Source organism: Saprolegnia diclina, assembly GCF_000281045.1.
Source record: "Saprolegnia diclina VS20 unplaced genomic scaffold supercont1.195, whole genome shotgun sequence".
Lineage (NCBI taxonomy): Eukaryota > Oomycota > Saprolegniomycetes > Saprolegniales > Saprolegniaceae > Saprolegnia > Saprolegnia diclina.
In genome coordinates this window covers 30,443-31,532 of record NW_008246262.1, presented here as the reverse complement: position 1 = coordinate 31,532, position 1,090 = coordinate 30,443, and the positions used below count along the sequence as shown (strand labels likewise).

General features: G+C 56.5%; 1 protein-coding gene across 1 annotated transcript; it reads right to left on the bottom strand.

The window, feature by feature from the left end:
* Positions 1–7: 7 nt before the first annotated feature.
* Positions 8–858, bottom strand: SDRG_17090 (hypothetical protein; the record flags this gene model as incomplete). The annotated part of the gene is made up of 2 exons (XM_008623324.1): positions 8–416; positions 463–858. Coding segments are annotated over 2 exons (804 nt in total), but the record flags the coding sequence as incomplete, so codon positions are not given.
* Positions 859–1,090: the final 232 nt, after the last annotated feature.

Here is a 1,090-nt window from a genome sequence, read left to right as displayed (position 1 = left end):
ATGTCACTGCCGCCGCCTTCGAGAATGTCGATCTCGGGGGACCCGCGACCCATGTTCGGGTGCAAGCCGTAGCCGGGGTTCGGGTCGCAGGCGCTGATGCGCTGGAACGTGCGGTAGCGTTCGTCGCACTCGTTGTACGACCACGGCCAGACACGGTTGGTCGACGCCGCAAACAAAGCACGACCGAGGTTGCCCATCATCCAGAGACCTGGCCATGTTGGGTAGAACCGAATGTCGGGAATGCGGTCGAGTGGCTTGACGGGCACATCGCGCTGCAGCTGGTGGTCCCAGCGCTTCCCTGTCACGTGGGGGTTCATCGACACATGGGTCGCGCCGGGCATCTTGGCTGCGATCTCGACAAAGCCGCCTTGGATGCAAAACTTGTTCCAGGTTTGCACCATGGCGGCGCGGTAGTACTAGCAGACAGATTGCACCGGACCCAAGTAGAAAGACAATATTTACCATCTTCTTGTTGGTCCACGATGGGGTATCTGACCACACGTTGTAGTACGTGATGTTGGTCTCGGTCGTGTCAACGCGAATCTGGAAGGCGCCGTCGAGAGTGATCGCATTTTCGGGGGTGTAGACGCCCACAGCGCGGTTGACGCCGTCGGGAATGTCGAGGGCGACCCAGAGATGGTCAAGGCCGGCCGTAAAGTTGCGCCCGGCCAAGTTGAACTCGTCGCTCATAATCAAGTCCCAGCTGTCGCCTCGGGAACTCGTCATCGTGCGAAACTCAGCGGGGGTCTCGACGTCGACCCATGTCTTGACGCCCGACCTAGTCGGTAGCGTCGGGTCGTTTTGATCCAGTGCGAGAGCGACTAACGGCACAAAAGCCAGTCGAAAGCGGTGGCACATTAGAGTCAAAATCACAAATGAGCATCGGCAACTAACTTTGTCATCTAGTCAGTATGAACGTTATGTACACAGACCGATGGACGCGTCGCACCCAAGTCCTCTCTCTCCGCAGCCAATGTACGAAATGAATCCAGTAAATACTCATCATTAAGGTGGAGAGGTATTGGTTTAGAAACGCTGACCCGTGTAACCCATCCAAAATTTCAACTCGAGGAAGCAATGCAGTACTCGT